The following is a 23,480-nucleotide window of genomic DNA, read 5'->3' as shown; positions in this document are numbered from 1 at the left end:
AGGTCATTTCGCTTCCTTCGTCCCATTCCCTGAAGAGTAGCATGTAGGCGGAAATACGCTAGCTAAACACTCTGCATTTTCAATAAAGAGCTTTCTCTCTCTCTCTCTCTCTCTCCGACGATTGGTTTCGAACCCTGTTCCCTCAGCACAGACGCCCGATGTACTGAACCGTTCGACCGTGGACTGCGAAGCGGCTCAGCTTGGCAGGTAAACGGTTGGAAGCATAAATACACAGATTTATAGACAGCTAGTCCCAGGAAAGTGCGTGAAGAAGCCTGAGAATGCTAAAGCATTAATAAGGAGACGATTATAGAGGTAGACGAATTTCGAGTAATGGAACAACCTTCCAGTCACATCAGTCACATACCCTGAACCGAAGCGCAGAGTCGGTTAGTACAAGTACAGCTCTGGAGTTAACGTTATAGGAATGCGAGCATAGATTACAGACCTGGAAGGCATCCGAGCTTCTATGTACATTTGTTTCGAGCCGATAGCCATGCAGCGCAAAGTCTAAACAAATGTACCTTGTAAATGCGTTTTGTCACTCAGCGTGGATTCCACCTCGTCAGTAGCTTATTTTATCGAGTCCGATTTTCCAGCGAATACAAAGCGCTTTTGTTATATCTCTCGACACTCGAACCGATATGACATAACAGCTAAGCCGCCCGAATTTCGATTCGTCATAAGTACGCAAAGCACATTATTGTGAGCGGAGTCGCGACATCAGTATCTCGCTTTAGACAAGAGGAACTCATCGAACTTGCATCGTTTGCTGTAGCGCCAGACTCGCCATTCCAGTAGCGGGCCTCGGTGATTCGCATTGTACCTCCTTAGAATAATCGCTACGCACTGGGTTGAGAAGGACGAGGTGACCCAAGTCTGAGCGATTCGTTATTAATGATCACTGCCGATCCACTTTGGCACATGCGAAGTACAAATACTTTTCACGCGTGTGCAAGGTCAGCTGAAGCAAGCGCGTAAATTATGTCCATCTATGCAAATGACAACTGAAGATAAGGACCTGTGCCTTTGCTTCATTAAAAACCCCAGTTTATTTTTTGTCACCCTTACGTTAAAGAATAAAAAGAAACCACTTCAAAAATGTACTGCAAATATAATTCGCAGACCCAAGGCCTCTGCCTGTGAGTAGCATGCCTTAAAAGGCATCTTCTTGCGATATGTGTCAACTTCCTTCACCACCTTTCAGCAAAGGCTCGTTTCACGAGTCCGAAAGCTGTAAACTGACCACACATTTACACAATTCCATTATGGCCATCTCTCTCAGCCGCTCACTCACTCAATAAACAACAGACTCACTGAGTGAGAAGGTCAAGAAGATTTGACTCACGAATAGTTTTTCGGGAAAGAAACTGTTAGTCCTAAATAACTGCTGACAACTTCTGCGCTCAAGATTTTGGAGACTTACATGTCATTTCCTTTAGAAAAACAAGCTAGAAGCATTCATAGACGCGTACACTCACCGGTATTCAGTAAAGGACGACGGTAGTTGAAAGGTGGAAGCCTGCCCATTCTGGCCATGTGTCCCAAGTTTCGTTTGACTTCCTCCAATGATGGCACCAGTAGGAAATCGTCCGCATCCTGCGACATTCAATACAGACAGAGCAACTGAACACTACTGAACCGTGCGACCACTTCTGACTGCGCGGTAAACGCTCACATGTTAGCACCCGTTTACCCTCCATCGGTTTAAATTTTATTTTACATTTATGTCCCTGGCCTTTTCGTAAGGCAGTACCCGCCGTGATCGAGCAGTGGCTATATATCGACTGCTGAGGTCGCAGATTCGATACTTGGCCGCGGCAACCACATCTTGATGAGGGCTGAACGCAAAAAAAAAAAAAAAATGTTATTGCACTTCGATTTAGGTGCGTGTAAAAGAACCCCATAGGCGGTCAAAATTAATCCTTCGCCCTCCGCTACGGCGTCTCTCACAGCATCATTGTTACTTTGGGACGTTTTAAGGTCCCAAAGTAAAATCAATCAATCAATCAATCAATCAATCAATCAATCAATCAATCAATCAATCAATCAATCAATCAATCAATCTACTATAGGCACACCTCGTCGTCATCGTCGACGCACTCGGGTGTCTCGGAGGCCTCGTCCTCGGGCACAAATCCTTCTTCCTCGTCCGCGCTGGCCTCGTGGGCCTGAGAGCCCGAAAAGCGACGCAAAAACTCGGCCCTGGTTCCTCGCGCCTCTGATGGCGCCGCCGCTGCGGTCGGAGGCAGCCAGCCGTTGCGCGCCAGGGCGGCCACGTTGCGCTTGGCACGCCCCGGCGACGCGTGCTGACGCGCGCCCGATGTTGACGCCGGCTCTCCTCCGAACCGCTGCTGCTCTTCGCGCTGCGTTTCGTCGTGCTGTTGCTGCTGCCGCCGCCGCCCTTGGCCGCTGGAGACGTCTCTTCGCACACGCACAGACGGCAAGAACGAGAACCTGCGTGAAAGAGAGAGGAGAACGGGACCGACCAGTTCATGGAACGCGACAAGCCAGAATTTTGTTTCAAGGCCTCCGCTTCAGGTGACACCTAGATCAAAGAAACAACCCATCTGCAGATGACTTCCGTGTCAAGCTTCTTTCCCCTAGCTAATGTGCAACTTGTCGTAACCTCAATCTTTGGGCGATAAGACTACTCCTTAACAAAGGCTCCAAAACATATATGGATAGGACACGGCGTTCATTTCTGAGCGGGATGCTCATTAGCGAAAATGATAGAAAGGCATGCACAAGACTTCTCGTGCATATTTTTTTCCAGGCGCCTCTTGCGAATATCTACATGCCGGAGGCGACGTGCTGCATGCTTCCGCGTGTTAGGCTCGGTTGAATGACTGAATGTAATGGCATTCATGGTAGTCTGTGTACAAGCACGCTGTATTTAAAGGGCCGCGTGGTTAGACCAACATGGTGGCCTTCCCCTGCCAATTGGAGACGTGCCATTGGGCGTCGAGACCGATTGTGACGTAGCGGATCGAGCAGAGGAACAGTCGGAATATTATTACCCTACTAAGCTATCATGGCTAACCACGGCTTCTCCCAGTGGTTCACATACTAGTCTGCCACTTAACGGTACATCAAAGAAAGATACTGCTGGCATAAGATGTTTTTTGCGCAATGTCAACTTCGACGAAAGTGTTACGCTTTCGAGGCGTTAATTGAAATCGTGCGTCCTTCCGCTGTAGCCAGTGACCAGCGACCATGCTATCAGCAACAACAAACAACTTCACTTTGTGACCGACAGCAAACATCATCTGTGTCTTCACACCGCGAATTCCGCGTACTGTGAGCGCGGGGTTCTAGATGACACATACAACCAGCGAAACAATGAACACAAATGCGACATGATTAACCGTGTCTCGGTTGGCCAAGTCAAGGGCTTAGTTCGTCGGGCGGAGTCATACTGTCACAAGTTTTACACCATTCATTCACTTCACGATACCTTCGAGACGATTACAGCAGCCTAGAAAGGGACATTGAACTCACTGCTCCAAGAGCCTCTGGTGGTCGCGCTGTGCTTCACTCGCATGGCCGTCACCACGCCCGTGGACCATGACCTCTTCGTGCGAAAAAATGAAGGGAATCCTACGATAAAATTGGGGCTGTGTATTTGTTTGCCCAGCCACAAGGAACGCTGGTAGTACCTTTAAGGGTAGGCCTCAGCTGTAGAAGACGAAGGTGCTTCCGAAAGAGTGTTCTCTTCTTTTTCCCTTGTTTTACTTCCTCGCGTTCATTTGTGTACCCCCAGCACCGGGCAAGCGTGTCTGTTGTTTTCTTCTAACACCTCTGAAAACTTGATCATCTTTAGGTACGATCAACTCGAGCTTTGACAGCCAACCGGTGAGTAAATGTTCTCAAGCTCTGGCAGTGGTGCTCTGGACTGTCAGAACCATCGAGACTACCTACATTTATGTGCTTCTGCGTTATATTCGGCGTGATTGGTTTTGCAGCCTGAACTTCTTAAAACGTTGTCCCTTTTTGCCATGGTATGGACAAGAAAATTTAAACGTAAGTTATTTGCAGATAATTTTTCTTATAGTTCACAGCCTACAGTTCTTGAATTAAATAACAACCCGGTGGCTTAGAATATACTTATGGTCGGTTACTTGCCGCATGAGGAACTAATTGTCCGGATTGTCCACGAAAGTCCACAAAATGCTCGTTATTGGAAAACAGCGCGACACTATAATACTATAACAAGTATGAGAAGAACAAAATAGGTGTTATAAGAGTGGCCTCGCAAGTGGAAAATGTAATGTAAACGAGACATAATGAAGCAACCAAGTCAGGAGGTCAAAGACCACTAACAGCAAATCTTCACACTCGTACGAAGGAGAAAACGAAGGCACTCATAATAAACAAAACAAAAAGAAACAATCTCAGTCAAGATGCTTGCGTTTGGTAGATATATAACTCAGAGTACAACCCATGGATGAACGGCGCCGAGAGACCTTCCGTTCTTCCCAAGATGCAATGCTTCGACTACTTCTGTTTTCAGTTGACAATTATGACGAAGAGTGATAGTTCAACGATCAAAAGAGGCAGCACCCACACGATCCACAGCGCACTTGCAACAGAAACTGAGCCATTTGGAAGTGTGCTGTTCGAAATTTTCTGATAATAATAAGCCCCAAAGGAAAGACAACTTCTGAACTTCATTTTATTTCAATCTAATGTGTTCGGCCGGCACATCTCTGGGCTCAGAGCACAGTCATTATGAAGTCACCATTAATTTCACCATCGATTCAGGACTAGCCGAAGTGAGAATCGAATGCAAAGAGACGTGACCTACTTAATATTCTTACGTCAGGGGAGTACAATTTCTGTGTGTAGCCAATGATATTGAATTCTTGACTCACTTCGTCGCATAGTTAATCTATGCCGACTTCAATTCTACAGCGTTGAAATGTCCTCAATGCCGTCTTGCCGGCTTCTCCGTGGCCAACTTTGTTTTGACGTTCCTCAAATTTCCTTTTCATTTTCTTATTTTCCATACGCTTTTGAACCCTTTTTATCGTCAAACCATCCTGGAGCCCCCTGCCCTGTACCCTCTGGCCCTCTCCCTTTGCATCCGCCTAAAGCTTTTAAAGTTACTCGGATGGTGTTCAACGACCTACGAGTTTCTTCGTTGCATCGCTCGTTTTAATTATTTCACTTCAGCTGCTTTTTAACTACCGAAGGTTCGAGTTCGCAGTAAAAAGCTTGCCAATTTCATACGGTGTCATAAGCCGGACGTATGATTGATCCTCGGTGTTTAATACTACATGCTATCGACAGGCTTTGCGGTGACGATATACTGTGATGACCAGCTGCCCAACATGAGCTAACGGGCGCGACTTCTGCCACAGCGGCGGCAATCATTGCTGCGGAATTCTAAAACGTTGGACTACTTAACTTTAGCCACCCATTGAATACCTTCAGGAATTCAAAATTATAACTAAACTCTTGAATACAGCGACTCTCATAACACTACACAGGTATGGGACGTAAAATATCCTCAATCGATTGAGCAAGCTCTTTGCAAAGCAGTCTTGAAACAGCTGCCCAGTTCTAAATGCGAAGCATTTCTTGAACATTTACCACTTTGACAGTATCTATCTAGCCGCCTGTCTTGGGGCTCTCGTGGTCATTTGGTTAACTTGGTTGGTACCAAATTTGGCATAGTATGACAAGAGTGTACGACGAACATAAATGATAGGTCATGACATGAATATCATGAAATGTGTATCATGTAGGTCATGAAACAGCCGCTTAAGTCTGGGTGCTCTCATGGTCGTTTCGTTAACTTGCTATGTACCAAAACTGGCATAGCATAACAAGAGCGTATGTCGAACATAAATGATAGGTCAGCACATCAATATCATGAAATGCGTGTCACGTAGCTCATGAAACAGTCACCTACATCTTGGTGCTCTCATGGTCGCTTCGTCAACTTGGTATGTACAAAAATTCGCATAGTATGAAAAGAGTGTATGACGAAAATAAATGATAGGTCATGACATGAATTTCATGATGTACATGTCATGTAGGTCATGAAGCAGCCGTCTACGTCTTAATTGGCGCTCTCATGGTCGTTTCGTTAACTTGGTAGGCACACTGCCTCGCATAACATCGATGCCCACAAGACGTGGGACCTGCCGGCTTATTTTTTCATCTTAAATGGCAGCAGTGGTGGTGGCCATGAACGTTATTTACTAAAATATTGGCCACCAAATCTTCAGTATGGTAAATATCCGAATTAAGGTGCCAATGGATCAAAATGACTTATCGATTGTTAAACTAGTTTGTTGCACCAGGTGAGTTTCACCAGAAAAGCTTGACCAGCAATACTCTCCTTATGCTACTGCACCACGAACAGGAAATTAAATCACCCGTGCCCTGCAAATCAGTGTGGCGGAGGAAGGCAAGCTGAAAACGCAGGACTGCTCACAAACCCGGGCCCTTGAGAAACACACTACAACGCATGATTTGAGGGGGCAATATGGGTTATGCGAAACTCGGCAGGCAGGCTTTCCCACACATTTAGCTTAACCTAACCACGTCGGTGGATCTCGGGTCAAAATCGTAATTAAGGTGTCAAGGTACGAGCTACTAAAACGATTCTTGATACCTTCCTTCCCTCGCACCATCCAAAATTTCAAAACACGTGACTCAGGTTTAACAGTGCTATTAACTGGATAGCGACCATCATGGTTAAGTTGGCCGTGTCGTAAGCTTGCTAACAGAATTTTCAATATACTCTGTTTATTCCGGTGTGCACAAGTTATCGCATGTGACTAGGCGATAAAATGAGGGCCGGATGTAAATGAGTCGAAGTAAAAGGCGACGTAATAATCGTGCAGGAACCTGCCGTTGCATGAGCATGCGCAAGGACGATGACCACTCAAGGTAACAGCTGGTAGCACCTCCATAGTGGGATACGCTTGTTTTTTCGGTGTTCGTTTATGCTCTACTTCAGCAGTTCCGCGCAGCACTGTGGAAGCTGCAGGCTTCTTCGACCAATCAGGGGGGCGAACACATCTTAAAACGTGCCCGTCCGCACCCTGTCGTCTGCCAGCGGCGAGCGCTGCAGCGTTGGCGGAGGCTGCAACTACGCAGCGAGATCAGCTGTTGTGATAGCGGTGATAAAAAATTCGTTCCATATTCGCTCTGACACAAAGATGGCATGCGTTGTCAAGTTATTCAGAGATACAGATGAGAAGGTTTGGAGAGACGGCGGAATCGGTTGGTTCAGCAGGTGCGCTCGGTCAGAACGTGTCGCACGGAATGGTGTCGCCACCTTTTGAGTCCTTTGTGCACGATGCACTCGCTGACATTCACAAGTGTAGGCATTTTGTTAATGAAAATTTGGGCATGTTTACCGCACTCCTTCCGAACATTTTCAAGCAGTTTCAACGCCAACTCATTCGTTCCTTTCACGTAAAAAGGCAGTTTTAATCGATACCACGCAAGTACGTCTGCGGACGACATCTTTTTACGAAGGAACGAAGCACTGCCCATGAGGGAGTTCTCCGCGGTGTTGTGGCTGTGCCGAGTACACGTACGAACTTAGCCACGGTCACATCAATTACTTCTTTGTACTTTTTAAATGCAAATTAACGTTTGTACGGCAGTGCTGCAATAATTTCTTTTTGTTCTCTACACTTTACCATTCGGACAAATGGAGAACTCTATTTTTAGTATCACAAAGCCTCAATAAATATTTTAGTAAAGGACGATGCAAAATTGCGCAACAAACCGCCCTGCGATCTGCAGAGAAGCTTTCAACACCTGCCGACAAGACCCATTGTCGAGGTCATTTAGTCGTCCACCGAGTTCCGAACTATGGCGCTACATCTTGCTGCGCAAGAATCTGTGCTGGCGGGTCGCGTGGCCTAGGTTCTCCTGCAGGGAGCTACTGAAGCAGAGTATAGTGTGCGCGCCTTCACGATTATCTGGTCATTGGTGTACGGTGTCCCCCTGAAGAGGTGGTACGCTTAACCAGCAGGAAAACAATAGTCAAAGACAACTTGGTTCCATCCGCCAAAGTCACTATTTCGTGGCTTTTCTTTATTAATTTAGCAATGAATACATGGCACGAGGCTTCCACTGTGTATTGGGGTTCAGGCTGGGCCCTAAGTTATGGAATCAGAATTATGCACCGGTTTAAGCTAGAAGACCTTCACGCTACCCCTCCAAAATTGCAACTGCGACCCCTTCGAACCAACAGCGCATTCAGCTACTCGACGAATTCACAAGACTAAGAGACCTAGCACAGTGATTGTCATGATTCCGCATCGATTGTCATTTATGTACACGGCTAGATTCTAAACATCGGCACAAGTGTAATAAGAGCAGAGAAATACGCCAGAGTTTAGTTATATTAAACACGTGTATATGTGCCATAGTTTCCTTACGTCTTTGTTCACGCTCAGCACGACATTTAGACTATGGTTTACTGAACTGTAGTTCGCCACATCAAGCGACACCAAATATTATCATTGTTCTTCTTGTAACAGCGTCCAGGTACAAGCAAACAGTGAGACAAGAGACTCATCTGCAATGCTAATGCTGCTGTGACGACAAAGCTTGAGCAAGCGTATGTCAGCACGGCACGACAGGTCAAGCGTACGTCCTCCTGCCAGAGCGCCGCTCCATGTAATGCCAAACACGGAAAAGTTAACTGTACCAGTGCTCGGCGCAACACGAGCAACTTCAAAATGAATGCACACGCTATTGGAATAGTCGCCATGCAATGTTTCCAAACCGGGGAAGTGTTCACAAAACTTTTCTTGCGTAAATCTCGTCGGCGGTTGACCATCAATGTGACGACCATTTTGTCATCGCACCAATCATTATAGAGCTTTGCATGATACGTCGTACGTTACCGTGATACGTGATAAATTAGGCCCCCTGCCCTTGCTCTGCCTCTAAGCGAAACCACAAGAGACATGACAAGAGATCAACGTCTTAGCACATGCTGTCGTTGCGTACCGTGCTATAGAGCGCAGTATCAACATAACGATGGAGTGAATAATTAGGCTCAAAAGCCTCATTCTTCCCTACATCTTCGCTATATGGCGAGTGGTCTACACCAGGAACGCTAATTCTGCGGCGCCATCTGCTAGGTGAAAAGCAAAACGCTTTCGAGGTTCGGTGCTGGTTCTCTAGGCCTAGCTGCGTCAAAGCAAGCAGTTGATCAAAATAAAATAGTGAGACCTTTGTCCTCAGCATGCGATGGGGCTAAGCAATTGTTAATTTTACCGGCTAACGAATGACTGTTTTTACGCAAGAAGAGTTTTTTAATACAGACCCTACTCAGTTTCTACAACTACAACAGGCTGCGCCATTAGGCTGCGTTAAGTCATCTAACTTCAAGCTTAGCTTACAGAAAAAGCGGCGTGGGCGTAGAAGAAGAAACTGTGCTGCAGTGCGACTGCGTATCTGTGCATGAGAGCGAAATAGAATCCCCCAAAAAGCTCTAGTCTAATTGTGGCCTGAACGCTGTATAAGTTTTATAGAAGTGGACATGGTAAAATCTCATTAAGTTGGTTTGTTCTGCGCCTCGAACAACCGAAAGGCATGTGGTTTGATAACACAGACAAGCCATCGTTCTTGCTGTACAGGAAGTAACTTTTGTTGTTTCTACTCCAGTATTCCCTTTTCTTTTTCTTGTGCGTATGGCAGGTGACACCCTATAGATTTTTCACGCTATATGGCCCAAAACAAGCAGTACACGATGAAGGTCTCATCAAACGAACTGACTCGTCTAAGAAATCATGTCCGTGCTGAAGATTAATAATTTTAACTTTGCATGAGTAAAGGGAGACGAAAACAATCTACGGTGTGTGCCTACTGAAGACAAATGCGCAGCTTAGCGAAACGTCGACACACAGTAGCAAGGCTTGATATTGTGTGTGTGTGTGCTTGTGTTTATGTCCCAGGCGTCAGAATTAGGCAACACCCGTTTCTACACCCGACATCTGGACTTAGTCGGCAAAGGTGAGTCAGCAGTAAGCACGGTAATTGGTTTAGCTATATTTAATTAGCACTGCTCCCAGAAGGAGAAAGTTCCTTGTTACAAACGGGTCTAGCCTTGCACTTGTCATGCCGTCATGTGCTCCTCCCGTGCACTCTGTTCGTAATGCCCTTGCTCGTCCTCTCTCCTGGCAGTGCTTAATGACAGTCGAGTAACACTAAATTTAAGCCACTTTCATGACTCTGGCACGTCTAGCTTAATTTATACAAGTAAGTGGAACAGAAACTATTCCGATTGTTAACCATGTAGGTCCACAGTTCTCTCAAGCTTTGAATCGGAGTCACAGTTGCATCATTTACGTAAGGCTTCACCACATCAATAACTATAGGCGTCGCCACGAGCACTGCGTGCACAAGGGCGGGAGCAAACAGGCTAACTATGCCTAGCCGTGCGCATCGAAGGCAGTGGGTGCAGCACGAAGCGAGGGGGAGAAGGGTGCTGCTGCGTGAGGACGGGGAACAGGCAGGACAGAGCAGCGGGGTGTATGCACCACGGCTTTATCCACCTATGCGGCCCGATGTAGGGGAAGATGGCGGCCTCGGACAGGCGGCCCAGCGCCTCGACGACGCCCATCTTCTCGGGCGCGTCGCCCTGAAGCGCCTGGTCGCCCGCCGCCGTCCAGGCATCGGGTCGCCAGCCATGGCCTCCGCCCTGGTGCTGACGCAGCATCGGAGGCATGGCGGCTCCCCCGCCGACGGTGGGCAGCAGTCTTCGGCCAGCCATGAACACCCGCGACGAGGCGGGCTGCAGGGGCGAGGCGGCCGGGCCGAGCTTTTTGTTGTAGTGGAACCGGGGCAGCCGTCCGCTGCGAGCCAGGGCCGCCAGGTTGCGCTTGTCCGCCGTCGGCGGTGGCAGCAGTCGCCCCGGCTGCTGCGGGCCGGCACCGCCCAGGTCCGCACCGCCATCTTCGTCGCCTCCCGAAGTCTCCATCAGGCCGCCGCTGGCCGCGTACTCGAGCTCTTCGTCCGCCCACGACGTGCCTCCCTGCGCCGTCCGAGAATGTGGGAAACCGTTGTTGTTAAATGCGTAAGTTACGTATTCAGCTGCCTTGAGAACGCCACGTAGACAGGTAAGAGCGGCGTTCATAAAACGGGTCAGTGTGACAAACAACCATATTGACGATTCGGAATCAGAGAATGAATTCACGAACCTTTTCGTTTGCAGAGACAGACAGAAGAAAGGGAAAAGGCAGGGAGGTTAACCAGAAGGAAAGATTAGGTTTGCTTCCGTACGCTGGGGAGAGAGGGGAGGGGGAAGTAAAGTGACAGGAAAGTAGAGAGAGACAACGAAAGCGAGCACAGTTACACAGTCACAGTCAGTCAACATCACCGCATGCTGTGACCGCACAGCGCAGCAGCACTACAAACATCAGTTCAGGCTACAGCCACTTGTCCAAGCCTGCTGTACTTAATACATGCAACAGTGCCCTCGCCACCCTCCGCTGCGGTTGCTTGTGATGTCGACATTCTAAATATGATTTTCTCTGTTCAAGTTCTTTTATCAAAGCGCGCTGTCGCGATTGCAAGCGATCGTCTCTGTAAATTGTAGCGAGGACAGTGACGGAGAATGCGTACTCCTCGCTACCACAGTCATCACACGAGTCGTCGTCGGCCCATCCCGTTCGGAAAGTAAAACACTTGTAAATTCTACAAAGCAGGCTAGCCTCGCGTCGGCAGCGGCTAGATGGGATGCGAAGGTGGAGAGAAGAGTCCACGTGGTGCAGCCGGTTGCCTTGTCAACTTTGGTTGTTTCACATGGAGAAGGTGATATCCTGTGAAAACATTTATAGTTTTCTAGCGGAATCTATCCTTGACAACGGTATCGACTCCTCTTTGGCGCCTTGAAGAGCTGACCGAACAACGTTACCGGCGTGTTCGTTGCATATGACGCCGCAGTCACTTGGAAGCCGCTGCAATGTCACGTGGTGTCCTTTCTCAGCCAATGTATGGATTATTTCTCTGATCTAGAATACCATTTGTTAGTGTAGGCTGCGCCGCAGGGCTGATAGCAAGGATTGCAGTGCTGCCTTTGAGTTAATGAATATTGACCATCTTAGAGGCTATTCTTGGCTGGCGAGACGAAGTGCACCACGAAGAGCTGCAAGTTACACAGCCGTCGATGTCATTGGGTGACAGGTCTTGAAATCGATGGTGGTGGCTCTCACTGGAAAAAATCACGGCTCCAAAGGAACTTTAGAAAGGTGTTCATCCATCACTATGAAGTACGTGGTCGGCGCACCTGTCGTGCAAGAGGAGTAGACATGGTTAAGAGTAGGCGATGACAGCTCAGACTTTTTTCTGTTTCCTGGTACGGTGAAGTGCACTGCAGATCGACCCAAACGCCATAGAACAATCGATGGCTTAATTTCGGGGGTGAAGCCTGATGGAACGCGGGTGTAATAATCCGAAATCGTAACACAAAATGATGCCTGCCGCCTTTCTGACGGTAGTGTTGCAACATCATGGGAACGGGTTCGGGCAAAGTGCCTAATGGGCACTCTCAGCACTGCCTCCGCGAAGTGTGTTTGTATTGGTTGGCTCCGGGCGATTGGGCAATAGTCGCCACTGTTGATGCGCTACTTGGCAGACCATGGCGAACTTTGAGAGCCATGGAGCTTGAATAGGTTGCAGAGCACGAAGAGGTGTTCTGGAAGTGTTCGTCAGTACGGGCAAACTGGGTATCTCAAAAAGCCCAGAATAAGCCCCCCTTACTAATTACAACATTGCATGCACTGACAATCCTGAAGTCTTTCAGGCCAGAAACCTTAAAAGCTGGGAGGTTGCTGTCAGCGCTGTTTCGAGTAAGTCACGTGCGGGCTCCATGAAATATCTCTATCAATGATCATGCCAAGATATCTGTGAGCCTTCTCATAAGAAAGGCTCTGACCATTTATACAGATGGCCTAAGGCGTCATCGGTTTGCGAGCGAATGCCACCAGTGCACATTTGTCTAACGATGATTCAAGGCCTTGGTTGCGAAGGTATACAGCTGCCGGAGTAGCTGCTTTTTGATCTGTTGCACACATCTGAGGACGCACCATTCTGAAGTTCATGCACATATGTCGTCGTAGCACATTGATATCTTGTTCGCTGCTGACAGGTGTTCAACGAGACTAATCAGTGTGAGGTTGAATAGGGTGGGCCTTAGTACTCCGCCCCGAGGAACGCTTCAGTTCTGGCTGCCATCGGGTGGCCGCTTACGGTAGTACTATTCCAAGCATCAACATTGGCTGGAATTATCTTTGACGAATAATTCTAGCGTACAGCTATAAGCCCAGATCATTTGATCAGCGTGGACGTTTCGGAAGCTGTACAGTAACAGGACATCCGTGCAGGTACCATGCCCCCAATCTGCGTTTCTCTTACAGGGAAATGACCTGCTTCATTGATAAAAGTTAAATAAGGCCTAAAAGGAAGCATATTAACCGAGAAATATTCGAGCAGAACTGATTTACGACAGCTTCCCAGTAAGTGAATAGCGTTCTTTTCAGACGAAATTGAATTTGGAGAAATTTTAAAAGATTACTATTTCTTTTTCCCATTGAAGATACGCATTGATCAAAACTAGGCCCACAGTTTCAGGCTACACTACAATCGGAATCGGCCACATTTTTAGAATTCGCTACCGTCGGGATTGACCCGCGAAATCTGTTTGACAGATAGCGGGAAAGAAAAGTGCTCTGCCAACGCTAAGAATTTTATTCGCATTAAGCAGGAAAAAAGGAAAGGAAGAATTAATTGGATTATTAGTAGGCATACAAGATGAAAATACAATCCTGCGCAGAATACGTGCTCACTAACATTGCCTTTAACAGAGGCGTACGGCCTTCCCGCGTTTGTTGCTTCTATTACCGAATTACGGAGAAATATCAACAGCCTATATGTTGGTACCAGTGCGTGAGAAACTTCCTTGTTCAATCCTCGCTTTACACACTGCTTCATCATAAGCGTTAAACCCTTACTTCGGTTACCAACCAAGACATTATCATATAATTAATTTTTCTTAATTTAACGAGCAGTGACACATGAATGTCATTGATCTTCGGCAGACTCTTTCCCCTATGCATGCGGTTCGCAAAAACAGAAACGAAAGAAAGACACGAAGAGTTTATGCATGGTAAGTTCCACCTTCTGAAGGTGCCACAAGCCGCGAACACCAATGAAGATACAATTTAACACACACACACACACACACACACACACACACACACACACACACACACACACACACACACACACATATATATATATATATATATATATATATATATATATATATATATATATATATATATATATATATATATATATATATAAAAGAAAATAACAGGGAAGCGCGCACGAGCTGCATATGGGAAAGTGACCAGAATGAATGAGCACCCACGTCCCGTAATGCATGCCTCTTGAGTCGCGCGAGTCGTAAAAGTTGTCGCACTAGCCTGTGAGCGAATGATACACCGCAAGCCACGTGCACGAAAATGAACGCCATTTGTTTGTCTCGCCTTTTTTCAAGGTGTTGTTACCACCATCCCCTAGCTATACATAGGCACTTTCCTCCAAGTAGTCGGGAAGTTATAGACTACTGCCTCGAGCCCATCATTGCGGGCCATCCCGTCGCTCGCGCCATTTTTGGTCGCGGTCGTATCAACGGTTTCAATTTCGCGCCCGAGAAGCTCCGTCGCGAACACCATAAAGCCCCACAAACCTATTTGGGAGCTGCCCGTTACGACAACGCGCATGTAACTAAGGACGGGCAGAATCACGGCTCAACTACTGATAGCTTCGGTTTCTCGTTTTGTCGGTTGACTTAGTTTCGGTTGTATAGGGGAGACAGCAGCACACCGTACTCATTCCACGGTGGTCCACCATCAAAAAGCCTCCGCGCATTACCTCCGCAAATGCTCCCCATGTGAGCTGAAAAAAAAACATCAACAAATAAATAGAGCGTGCTTTGGAATATAGAGATATTCGCGTAAGTGGTACTGTAGGACGGCTTGCTATATTGTATATCGTCGCGAAGTGATGACGGCGTGCAAGCAGGAACTCCAGCTTGACAGGTGAATGTCAACAGAAGTGCTGATAAGGCGAACTTGTGCCCGAGAGACAAAGCAGCAATTCGGCGACAAAGATTTGGCAGCCAGAACGGTCGGTCATCGTTGAGTCTAGTCCCACTGCCTGAGACCGTCCACTATTAATACAATATGCATTCGCTGCATACTTCAGGCACTTTTCCGTCTGCCGGTCTTTCCGCTTTCAGCGCGCTCTTCCGCTTCTGCAAGCGTACTCCCCAGGTGCATGTCCGACTAATAAAAATGAGAAGGTTCGCCCTTCTAGCTGACGCTGAATAAAAATTTAACGCCTGAAACGGACGCCTATGCAATCGCGCTGTGCGTTCCAGAATGCGCTAGAGCACAAGTCTACAGTGCGAGTGGGACAAAGCGGGCTTCAGTTTGGAGGCTGCGTTTAGTGAAGCATTCCTTGTAGTGCCCGAAGGCGTTGATTTTGAGGTCTGTGGGAGCCGGTGGGAATGGGCCCCTTCATTTCTTCGATGCGCGGCGGCTTCGAACCTGCGCCGATTGCATATTACGCAGTGCTGCGGGAGAGTAGCCTGGCTGCATTTCGATCATCCGAATGCACCACGAGAAAAAAAAAAAAGAACTTCGAAATTTTGCCCGTGCTGGGCATAATCGAAACCACTTCACACGGTTTTCTCAACGGCAGCGGCACGACACTTTAGATAGCTCCGCCATTAGTTTTCCTCTACGGGATTCATTTCGAGCACATATGCCTCGTGCGCGAAATAAATAGAGAAACGAGCTAAGAAATATCTTCTGGTTGCACGGCGATGCAGATACATACACAGAGCGCCATAGAGTTCCCTTTCTTTCTGGGAACGAGCTGCTCAGGTCGAGGTTAACTTATACGAGAAACACTAAAATGGTGGCAAGGATAAGCACCTCGTCAATATAGCATACCAGAACACTAATCTGGGTGAAATTCCATTTGGTCATGGCGATATTACAGTTAGACAGTCATATGAATGAAATTATGTGCCGCTTTTCAAGGAACGTCTCTCTCGCCTCCGCTTTAGCCAGCTGCGCCATGAATGCGCCATGCTGGAAGCCGAATTTCGATTGAGCACCTGAATATTACAGCGAAGCCGTTAAGGCCTAGTTCCCCCAGGACCGTGTCCGTGTGTAGACACAAAATTCCCCAAACAGTGCAATGCCGGGCCGATACGCTACGGAGGTGAAGCAGGTGTTATATAAGTACTCTCCACACGAGGGCCGATCCCCAAGATAGTGCAATGCCGGGCCGACCCGCGGTGGAGGTGAAGCAGGAGCTAAGCCCTCCCCATACGTTGGCCAATCTCGAAGATAGTGCCATGCCAGGCCGACCAGCGGCGGAGGTGAAGCAGGCGTTAAGCACTCCCCATACGTGGGCCGATCCCGAAGATAGTGCCATGCCGGGCCGACCTGAGGCGGAGGTACAGTTCGTCCTTAAGGGGCCCGCATACATTGCTTCGCTGGTCATCCTTTTTCACAGAGTGGAAGGACACTGAGTTTTCTTAAACTAATTTTCATAAATTGCTTTAAAAATAGAAACAGGAAGTTTACAAATTCGTAGCTCTGCATTTATGTGCAGCTCTTCAATGTACCTCTCGCCCACTTGGGTCACCGAGTATGTGTCGCTGGGTGAGCGGCCAGAGAATTCTCTGCGTTCGCAAGCTACGGCGCGCTACGCATCTCGTCTAGGAGGTTGCGCGTGCATTTCTCGGCAGCGTCACCAGATGGCGCAGCGTGGCTAGGAAAAAAAAATTTTATAGAAGCCCGGTAGCCGCTTGATTCGTTTCTAAGCGCACGCACCGGCTTTTCATGCATTTCAGTGGCCATCCACAGGCTTCACGGCGACGCCGCCAGATGGCGCAGAGTGCTCATCAGAGAGACCGGGATAGGAGTCCCGCTGCAATATACGCGCCTCATACATAAGGTGTTTCTACGGTGGCAATTCGTTAGCAGCGTCCTTATACTGCTTCAGTGATAAGCGCATTACAATCGACAGTCATCGATCGTGATATGGGATCTGCCGGGGCAGTGAAAAAGTTTTCCACTTCGTAGGACTCTTCTTTTTTTTTTCTCTTCAAAACGTTGCCCACCACTGCAGACAATCCAGGGCATTGTGTATACGGCTACTCCATTGGCGCCAGGTGCGGCAATCACGCGCCACCGAAAGCTTTTGTGGACTTCTCTGGCCGTGGACAATTACTATGCTTAATCAGCACTTGTTTCAACTGCCGCTCTCCATGGAATGGGAACTGGGCCCGACAAGACGCATTCAATGCTGTCACAAGGACAATTTCGCGCGACTATAAGAATATCGTAGGAGTGGGATAACAGTTCGCCGAAACCGCTATTTTAAATCGCCGACTCGCGGGAAGCGACCCGCACTGAAACAATTGAGGTCTTGAGACAATAACTCAGGCTCGCCGATGTTCGCGGTGCCGTCGTTCCTAATGACAAAGCGTTTCTTGTCCGACGAACACTCGCTGCAAGGCGTCCCATTGTGCCAAATAATGCGACCGTATATCTCCCTCTCCCTCTCTCTGTCTCTCATTCTAGTTCTACTCCCTTCTTTTTTCTGGCATTTTAACCTCCCGAGCCTCAAAGAAAGCCAAGTGATAAAGTCAGCTCTTATTTAAGCCAGGCATGTTATAAACCTCGAAAACCCGTCGTTGGTTTCATTTCTATAAACAAACGAAGTGACATCTTCTTATAAGTCGGCAAGATGATCATTAGCTACAGTTTGTGCTTGTAAAAAAAAAAAAAAAAACGGCTTCAGTTTGCCTAAACACGCAAACGGAGATGTAACGTTGTATGACAATTCGTTATACCGATTCTGCACCCTCGACGCGTCACGTCATCTCGAGTAATTTAGAACGCCCATCACGGACTCTTCTCATCGCCGATGACTATACAGTGGTCTCAAAAAAGCTGGTGTCACCCTCGTCAAAGGATGCTGGCAACAACAAAATTAAATTGCTGCTGTGTCGCTGCGCATACATTTGCCCTCAAATGTGAAGCAAACTTTCGAATTTTTCACTTCATGTCTAATTTTGAAAAGGGTTAAAGGCCTTGTTCAATGCAGTTGAATAGTCACTTAAGGAGGTTACGCTAAATATCCTAGCTATTCTCAAATTGCTTCAACCACCCTCTCTTTATTTGTAGTTCGGGAATAAAGTTAATATATGTCTCTCTGTTTAGGCTTTCTTAAGCGATGCTGAAGATCGGGAGGATTTCAACAGTCCATACGCAGAGTAAAAGTTCTGCTGAATTAGGTTCCAGGCTGCGAGATTAGGCCACAGTTAAGGAATAAGTCGCAAACAAGCTGAAATAGCGTACACATCAGTCTGCTTCGATGTGAAGATCAGTGTGCATGAACCCCGTGACAGAGGTCCGCCGTGTGTGTGGTTTGTATCAATGCCAGGCCAATGAAAAAGGTCAGCCACGTGGAATCGCGGCATTCTTAAGCCCAGCGGAGAACCTTGGCGCTGTTGCTGCTTCTGCTTTTGAAACTCGAAGGTGCATTGGCTGAACTCGGAGTGTTTGTAGATGGGAAGCGATATACCGTTGTAAATTCAAGATCGCTGAGAAAAAAAATGCGTCTTTTTTTTTCTTGCGTGAACTACACATTCAGTCCGAGATTATTTCTAATGGCCTCTCACCGAGTTCTTACCGCCTGTGCACTCCAAGAGCGCTCGAGAAAGTGGAGAGAGAGAAAACAGAGTGTGTAAGTAAAAGGAACCCCGGTTTAAACGGTGCGATGCCCGTACTGAGTTCACTAATTCTTAAAGTGCGAGGAATGCCGATTTTCCGAAGCCCAAGATCTAAGCCGAGGGCTACCCGAGTTTCATACGAGAAACGAACTCTGCAGAAGTACTTGGCAGCACGTTTAAGTAATTTTGTAATGCTTTGGCGTTAGATGACGATATGTGGAAACTGTTCACTGACCTTTCTGACACGCCTATTGAAATGTTTTCCAAGTTTATTATTAATCATACTTGGAATCTGGCTGTACAAGCAAAAGAAATACACCTTTTCGCTGTCGCACGCATAGTGTTGCAGTGCTTGCAAAGCCATGTAGTCGCGACCCCAAATCCCCGGCCAGCCATCCGAATACTGGCTAAGCACCTTTCTTCCTTCGCTCAGTACCTGCGATGCTGCTGAGGTTGTCCTCTCTTGCTACTTAGCTAACGCGCTCTGACAGAGAGTCATTTGCAAATAAAGTTGATCATTCTTCCTCTCTAAGTTGCGACGTTTGCGTCTCCCACACATGTAAAAAAAAAAAAAAGAACACGTATCCCACCACGATTTCGCTATGCTTACCCTGGTAAGTAGTCAGTATAGGCAGTTGCTGCGCCCGGACGGTGTTACCATCATAATCGTTACCATGATACCTGTCATCAGCACCGATCTAAGACAACTTGTAGTGCAACAAACTGTACGAGAGATCGTCAGATACCATGTATGCACTGTGCTCCGTCAGCCGAATCCATCTTACGCCAAAAAAGTTTCCCCGTGTCTGCGCCTAGTTCACAAAATGTACCCATTCTTCAACGTACATAACCTGCCGAACTCTACGTTTCCCAATATCGGCAAGATTCCCGTGCCCGCGCTTAAATCCATAAGATAACCTTTCTCGCTGCAAAGATTACACTATGACTTTTGTTTTGTTTCATCGCTCATTCAGTATATTTCCTTAGCCTGAAGTTTACTTGTCATTTTCGAAGTCTCAGCCCTTTACGTTTCTACCGGAAGAGTACAGTGATTGTGTAAGGTGATTGTGGTTTAACTAGTAACACTTCTTAAAAGCCGCCTGCGCCATATACACGTATTATGTGCCTTGAGCTATGTAGCATAGTCATGGCGTGCTCGCAGTAACGCCAGACCAGTAAAGCATCAGCGTAGTCAGTGGAACAAAATGAACGTTTATTCAAAGGTTTAGAGCGTACTTATAGGTAGCCGAGTGGCAGGAAGATAAGAAGGAGCACGTGTAAGTAGTGATAGTCTGAACTCAGAAGGATCGCTAGATGAGGCGATAAAAGGTGCGCGCACTTCGAAAGCACACGCGAAGTTGCAACAAGCTAAATTACTCGAAGATGAGGACATTACGTGCACGAGAGGTATAAACGCATCTGTGACTAATTAACAACATTTCACAATTTAAAATTCTAAGAAGTCATCATAGGGAAGTTAATGTATTATACGAATTGGAGCCGGTGACTTCTCAAGGATGTTTCTCGAGAACTCACTGGCTTTATCAATTGCAACATGGGATTTGTAACGATTAGCTAAAAATAATAATGAAACTGTTGCTCTCTGGCTGAACATTCCTCATGAAATTGATATCGCAGGCCGTAGAACTGTGATATCGGCTGCAAGCATTTTTCTTTAATTCTGTAGAAGCGCTAAAAAAAAACCCACATCTGGTATATTGACACCTTTCCCAGATGACATTAGCAAGGACATACTTTTCTGTCTTTTTCACCGGTACTATCGTGAACAACGTGAGAGCGAACACGCGAACGCGTGGCGAGTAGCCTCGAAACCGAGTTCGAGCGATGCGCGGATGGCCATGTTGAAAACAGAGGAGAAAGAGGAGCGCCCTTCCGCTAGATGCTGGCACTCCCACTGCGCTTGCTTTTTTTTTTTTCGAAAGCGGTAGCTGACGGCATTTCCTTGGCCGCCGACAGCCAATAAGACGGTTATCTGTCGCAGTGACTTACAGCTACTCTTTCTTTTTATCTTTCACGCTTTTTATATTTTTAGAGCGCAGCTCTTAAGCACCCGTTCCTGCGTTTAGAGTAAGGTGCTTTCATATATACCCGAACAGGACCTCATGTCACGCGTTACAGGCAGACGGACAGATTTGGCAGGGAAATAACTCTAGAATGCTTACGCATCCAAACAGTGACACTGTTGGTCAGGCTTCGGTGCACAAAGTTACCAGTAACCGCAATATCAAACAGCGCTATCAATGTGCGCTGGATATATGTGAAGTTCCGCACTTTGTATAAAGAGACGCACGGTGGGAGTGCCATCGGTTATTAGAACAGCGTCCTCCTTTCCACTTTGTTTACGACTGTGGCCGCCGCATCGCCCATAGTAGGGTTCGAGGCGATCTGACAGGCGCTCCTGTGTTCCCGCTCACATGCACTGCTCACGATAGCACGTTTACAGGAGTTCCCTCAACTGCTTCATCCAAGAGGACTCCTTCACGTTACTCTCAATTCCAGGCGCGCACGCGGTCGATTGCAAGCACTTAAACTGTAACGTATTAAACATTTTACTCATCGGGGGCAGGGGGGGGGTGTGCATTCCCTCGCGCTATTGCACATTGGAACGATTTTTTGGACCACATAGCGTCCATATCGAACCACGAAATATTTTGCAATAACCTGAATACATTTTTTTTTCGTTAGCTTACTTTTTCTCTCCGCTGTTTTTTCAGTCTTTCGTTTCCCCTTCCCCCAGTGTAGGGCAGCAAACCAGAATCTAATCTGGTTAACCTACCTCCCTTTCCCATCCCGTTTATCTCTCTCTCTCTCTCTCTGAATACGCTTTATCTCCTAATATGGTGTGGAATAATGTTGAAGTGTATTTCCGGTTTGTTTAACGACCTTTACAGCTACATTGATTAGCTTTGTGTTAGGTGTTTCTAGTTCATTTTTTTTCCTAGTCTACGCGAAATATTACTCCCTTCATTGAATACACTTCAACGGTCCCGTAAGGTATTGCGCATAATTGAATAAACATGGATAAGCTGTCTTTCATGACTCGGTAGCGCGCCTACCAAACGCGCTCAGACCCATTTCTTCTTTGCAAAGAAATGCGTCCTTGGCCGTGAATTCAAGGGCAAGCCGTAAAATCCCATCCTCGCGTATCTCTACGGGATTGAATAGCCTCGGCAGGCCACTCGCGTTTCGCATTTTAGAGCGACGACGATGCCGTTGTTCCGCGTATCCCACAAAGTCACCCGTCTCTTCCGCAGCGCGGTCGCTTTTTCCAGGGCATAACGACACGAAACAGCGCGGTGCAACCATTAAACGCGCGAAGCCGGATACGGAAGTATTTAATAGAGCTCGTCGTAAAACACGAACGCCCGGAGAGGCTCGGCAGACTGACTTTCCACGGCGAAAACACCAAACTGCACTATAGCGGCATGGTCCTCGAGCTCTTTCTTATGGCTCGGAAGGAATCGCGAATGTCGTAATTTCCCGTACATTAGGCGCCTTCGAACGTAGAACGCACCATGCAGGATGGGTGGAAAAAAAGGCTGAGGAGAGATGCTAACGATTCCAGACGCGTTGCGAAAAAGCGTGACGGAAGTCACGTGTCATGCTAGAGAGCGTTGTCATGATTTGTATTACTCTTCGCTGTGACGGAAATGTGTAAAATTTGCTGTTTTTGTTTGTGTTCATTTTTTCTTTTCGTATGATGCCTTTTGTTTTATTACATTTATTACTGAAATGTATCGCGTTTATTAAAAGCTTTATCGCCTCCCCCCCCCCCCCTATGTAATACCCTCTCCTGGAGGGCCTTTAGGGGTAACGTGAATAAATAATTGTATTTTTTTAAATTCACGAAAACGTTGCAGACCTTTCACTAAGGTCCATCCAGAAAAGAGCATCTTTGGGGACCAAGTAATCAAAAAGCACATGTCAGTGGTTATACAGGTAGTCAGAAAGATGGTGCATTGAGCGAACACGCGAAAAAACACAGTGGCAGTAGTTGATAAGAGCCGCTGGGTGCTCTCAGAGGCGGAGGTGACATCGGCCAGCGCCGCTCAAACCCCCGAGGTAGCAAGCCTGACTTCGAAATGAGAAAGGGCACGGTAGAAAGGGAGTGGGCGTGGGTGGAAGCTTAATCACGATTTGCGGGTGCTTCTGGTGTGAGGAGATTCGTTGAGAGTGACGTCACCTTTTCTCCTCGTACTTTGGCACTTGTTATTATTATTATTTTTTTAATATATTGCATCAAGGAAAGCTAGAGTTACATCAAAGATTGTGATCGTCGACAGGAGCCTCAACCTGTTTGTGAGGACAGATTCTTTTCATGCATTCGTTTCTTTTTTCGCTATCCTTTCTTTTATCGTTTATGCATTTGCCAGTGCAGAGTAGCCAGTCCAACGGCTACTCTGGCTAGCCGCTATCCCCCTCGTGTCCCGTTTCTCTCGTCGAGGATGCAAAGAGCGCTTGAGCGAAGGACCTTGCGCCACGCACGTGCTGGCTTTAGGGAACGAACCCGACAAAAAGGGCAGTGCACAGGTTCTCGGCGAGTGGAAAGCAAGACGCACGTAATTATGATTGGCACTGCACATTTTTCTTTTCAGTATTTCCTTATATTCGCGAGCACCCCCACTGCCTTTTTACCTGGCCACGACGCTCACAC

At 47.2% G+C, this 23,480-nt stretch overlaps 1 protein-coding gene across 2 annotated transcripts in view; it reads right to left on the bottom strand.

Annotated features, from left to right (window-relative positions):
• The window catches only part of LOC142575764 (uncharacterized), a 232,606-nt gene that overhangs the window by 5,528 nt on the left and 203,598 nt on the right, over nt 1-23,480 (bottom strand). For both annotated transcript variants that reach the window (XM_075685384.1, XM_075685385.1), the window contains 3 exons: nt 10,539-11,017; nt 2,082-2,457; nt 1,482-1,599 (listed from right to left, as the gene is read on the bottom strand). In XM_075685384.1, the coding sequence (XP_075541499.1) occupies nt 1,482-1,599; nt 2,082-2,457; nt 10,539-11,017 (973 nt within the window). The remainder of the gene's footprint in view (nt 1-1,481; nt 1,600-2,081; nt 2,458-10,538; nt 11,018-23,480) is intronic.

The sequence above is a fragment of the Dermacentor variabilis genome, chromosome 3, assembly GCF_050947875.1.
Source record: "Dermacentor variabilis isolate Ectoservices chromosome 3, ASM5094787v1, whole genome shotgun sequence".
In the NCBI taxonomy this organism is placed as follows: domain Eukaryota; kingdom Metazoa; phylum Arthropoda; class Arachnida; order Ixodida; family Ixodidae; genus Dermacentor; species Dermacentor variabilis.
This window is presented reverse-complemented; position numbering and strand designations above follow the sequence as displayed.